This window comes from Arachis ipaensis, chromosome B09 (genome assembly GCF_000816755.2).
Source record: "Arachis ipaensis cultivar K30076 chromosome B09, Araip1.1, whole genome shotgun sequence".
Lineage (NCBI taxonomy): Eukaryota > Viridiplantae > Streptophyta > Magnoliopsida > Fabales > Fabaceae > Arachis > Arachis ipaensis.
Window position 1 is genome coordinate 10,488,981 of NC_029793.2, and position 4,440 is coordinate 10,493,420.

The 4,440-nt window shown below is 33.3% G+C and overlaps 1 protein-coding gene across 2 annotated transcripts in view; it reads right to left on the reverse strand.

The window, feature by feature from the left end:
• The window catches only part of LOC107619054 (alcohol dehydrogenase-like 7), a 4,661-nt gene extending 3,056 nt beyond the window's left edge, over nt 1-1,605 (reverse strand). The window contains exons 1-4 of one of the 2 annotated variants that reach the window (XM_016321262.2): nt 1,481-1,605; nt 644-792; nt 430-566; nt 8-57 (exon numbers count right to left, since the gene is read on the reverse strand). In XM_016321262.2, coding sequence (XP_016176748.1) covers nt 8-57; nt 430-566; nt 644-683 — 227 coding nt within the window. In that variant the 5' untranslated portion in view covers nt 684-792; nt 1,481-1,605. The remainder of the gene's footprint in view (nt 1-7; nt 58-429; nt 567-643; nt 793-1,480) is intronic. The other variant, XM_021111340.1, reaches the window with a different exon arrangement.

Genomic DNA, 4,440 nt, shown 5'->3' on the forward strand with positions numbered 1-4,440 from the left:
AACTTACCCAACTCCTTCATGACCCAGAATTCTTGGAAAATATCCAGGAGGACCTCCCTTCAAGATATAATAAAGCATGTTAAAGAGTCATCAGTCATCCCAAAAAGATTTACAATGTCTTTTACAGCAATACTAGAGAGACAAAAAAAACAGCCTATTAATTCTAGCAATAATTAATAAATACTAAATAAGCCAAATTCTGGTTGATTTTTGCTAATTTTGGTTTTTTACCAAACATTTCCGTTTCTTTTAAATCAATAGAGAATAATGCTATTTGTACATTCAAATTGTGTTTCAATTTTGGAAGCTTAATTTATAACCATCAGTTACACTCGTAGCTCATTTGGTGTTTCAAATAACCAGCAACTTATATGAACAAAGAGCATTGTTACTCATTTAAAAAAAAAATAATAAAAAATAAAAAAACACCTGGAGCTTCAAGAAAGTAGCATCGCTGCCGCAGAGAGAGGCACATATAACACGAATTCGAACTTCACGGGGGCTTGGCGGCGCCACAACGATGTCCTCAATAACCAATGGCTCACCGGGTCTTCTAGCAACCGCCGCTAAAGTAAAGAAAAAACAAGTATTAGAGAAATGAAAGTCCAAAGGAGAAGAGCATTTTGATGAGTTGAGTAATTACCTTTGCATGTTATAGGGTGGCCTTGGGTCTCACTCTCCATGGTAACTGCAACAAAGAATGGAATGGTGTGGTTGCAATGTGAAGAGCTTATATGAGACTTTTCATTTTTGGTCCTTCCCCTCACTTTCCATGGTAATTTCTTTGGGTCCCTAAAATTTGAATATTTTTTTAATTAAATAAGTTCTTAAAAAATTTAAAATTAGTTTTCGTTAATGATTAGCTAAGCAAAACGTGAAATGATAGACCACCCCATAAAACGACTTCCTTCCAATTTATAAAAGAATGGACACAAAACCACCAATGACCATTACCAAACGTCATAGTTTTAGGAGACAAAGAGTTGATTATTTTCCAAACAATTAAAAAATTCCACCGAATGTCCCTATAATTAGAATCTTCTGCCCAATATAATTATAAGTTTCTGACAAACTAAACACATAATAAACAATTTAAATGATAATTCATAGATCTTCTTTTTAATTCAGTCACATTTATCAAATAAAGACAATGGTTTTCACATAGAAAATAGCTGTAAACATAAATTATTAACATACAAAGATCTAATAAAAATATCAAATCATAATCATTTTAGTGTGTTCGATCCAACCTATTCTTGAAATAAACAACTTGCACACACTCCCTTTTTAAAAAAAACCAATACACTGCTAAGAGGGATGACTCGCACTCGCTCTTAGCCCCTGTCTAAAATTTAGCAAACAGACTGTATTGATAAGAAAACTTTTCTTGATCCATCTGAAAGATATCGATATCTATCTGATGGAGTCTACAATGAATTAGGTCGCGGTGGCTGGTGATTTCGGTTTGTTACAAAGATACCTCCGACAAGACGGGCTCGAGGGCGAGCTTTATTTAAGAGAGAATGGGCACTCTCTAACATCCGTAGCTTACCGTTCCATCTCCCCGAACTACTGACTCAATTGATGAGCATCCGTTTTCTTGCTGGGTACAAGATCGAAAAGAATGCATCTCCTTATAATTCCATAATTTTCTTCTTCCACTTTTGTCCTAAAATTTTATCCTAAAAAAAATAAGTCTAACATATAATTTAAACAATTCATTATATTCAGAGATAGAAAACTAACCTAAAATATTACTGTATAGACAACAAAAGAAAAAAAACTCCAATTGAACTCGAAGAAAATAGCATCATCTTAATAAAAATGATTACCTATTAAATTCACAAGTTGAAACTCATTATTCTAATTAATTAAAGAGGAATTCTCCACAATACAAGTCATTTATATTTATATTTTTTTTACGTTTTTCTCCGTGTCTCTTTTTCTTCTTCTTCTTTCTCCGTGCCTCCTCCTTTTCTTCTCATTCTTCTTGTTTCTCCGTGCCTCTTCTTCTTCTTATTCTTCTTCTTCTTCGTAATTTTTTTCTCTCGTGATCGTCGTCATCAACACCACCTCTTCCTCCTCCTTCTCTTCCTCCTTCTTTTTTCATTGAAATATTTTTCTTTCTCTGTGCCTCCTCTTTTTCTTCTCCTTATTCTTCTTTCTACGTGCCTTTTCTTCTTCTTTTTCATAATTTTTCTCTTTCGTTATCGTCGTCATCAACACCATCTCTTCCTCCTCCTTTTTTCATTGAAATTTCTTCTCCTCTTTTCGTTTTCTCTTTCTCCTTCATAATTAGTTATCTCGTTGAAGATAATAAATAATTCAGGCTCAGATTTGAATCCAAGGCTAAGGTGTGGTTCAATTTAGAAGAAAAAATATAGCATTAGAGGAAACATTTTTCTACAGCAAATTTGGGTGTAATACGAAGATATTTGGGTGTAACACAAACATATTTGGGTGTATTTTAAGAACTTTTGGGGTGTATTTTTATTCCGATAAGTTCTGCATAGTTTAAAACTCTTCCTCTTCCTCCTTCTCATCTTCTACTGTTTCTTCATCACCATCTTTTTTTTTCTTATTCATTTTTTTTATTTTATCTTCTCAAGTTTCTTTTTTTTTTACTCTCTTAACAAGAATAAAAACAAAAAAAATCAAACAAAGAAGAAGAAGAAATACATAATGCTGCAAAATTACTTGAAAGAGGATGAACTTACATTCATTTAACTAAAAGAAAGAAAGAAATAAGGAAAAAAAGAAGAAGAAAAAAACGCAGCATTAGAGAAAATATTTTTCTGTATTTGTAGCAAATTTGGATATAGCACGAAAATATTTGGGTGTATTTTAAGAATTTTTGGGTGTATTTTTATTCTGATAAATTATGCATAATTCAAAACTCTTCCTCTTCCTCTTTCTCGTCTTCTACTGTTTCTTCTTTGTTTTTTTTTTATCATCATCACAATCTTTATCTTTTTTTTATTCATCTTTTCTTTTTTATTTTACCTTCTCAAATTTCTTCTTGTTTTACTCTCTTAACAATAATAAAAACAAAAAAAATCAATAAAAGAAGAAGAAGAAACACAATGCTGCAAAATTACTTGAAAGGGGATGAACTTACATTCATTTAACTAAAAGAAAGAAAGAAATGAGGAAAAAAAGAAGAAAAAAAAAAACGGAACATTAGAAAAAATATTTTTCTGTATTTGCAGCAAATTTGGGTGTAACACGAAGATATTTAGGTGTAATACTAATATATTTGGGTGTATTTTAAGAATTTTTTGGGGTATTTTTATTCTGATAAGTTTTGCACAATTCAAAACTCTTCATCTTTTTCCTCTTCATCTTCTACTGCTTCTTCTTCCTCATCTTCTTATTTCGTTTTTTTATAATTCTTCTTGGGAGAAAAAATCAAACAAAGAAGAAAAAAAAATACATAATGTTGCAAAATCAATAAAAAGAGGAGGAGGAAAAAATGCAGCAACAATAACAACAATAGAAAACGACGATGAAGATGAAACACGTGAACAAGAAGGAGGAGAAACGGAAAGAAGAAGGAGAAGAAAAAGGAGAAGAAGAAGAAGAAGGAGGAGAAGGAGGAACGCGAAGCGCGCCATGAAAATCGTTAAGTAGCACGTGTGTTAACACGCTCATATGGGTGAGCGTGCTTTTTGTTAAGTTTGTCCCAACTTGTATGACTTGTAAACCAAAATGACTTTTATGTGTAGCACTCCTCTTAATTAAAACCTAATTCTTAATTCAACTAAACTAACAAGAAGAATGACAAATTTAACTTTTACTTACATTAAATTAACACAACAATTCCTAATAACATACTTCATTAAGCAAATTTAACCATTGATTTAACAACAATCCTAACAAAATGTTAAGCTCACAAAATAATATGAAAAATATAATGACCATACTAACAAACTAATCAGATGATAGTAGCTATCGTCTCTTTTTAACATCGTGGTGATAGAGGCGGCGATGACGGCAATGTGAACAGCAACCGCGGCGAACGATGCGATGGGGGCAGCAGCAGCTTCGACGAGCACGTGCAGCTGCGGTGACAGCAGGTGCTCCAGGTGCAGTGGCAACGTCGGCGGCAAGCTCCGGTGGTGGCTACGGTGACTGTTGCCCTTGGAAGTGTGAACAGACGAGGAGAGAGAGAGAGAATCGCGTCGAACAAATGAGGAGGAAAGGACTTTAAGTTTGAATTAGCTCTAAATTTACGGTTGAATCCGACGGTAACATTTTCCGTGTGTCCAAAACACAATGTTTCGCTAAACAACGTTACCGTCGAATCTACCATCTGACGGTAATTTGTGCGCCAAAATTTCTTTTTTTCCCACCAAATATTACCGTCGACGTTATATTAGAACATCAATTCTGATGGTGATATTTTAAGGTGACGAATTTATTGCCAAATTCGACGATAAA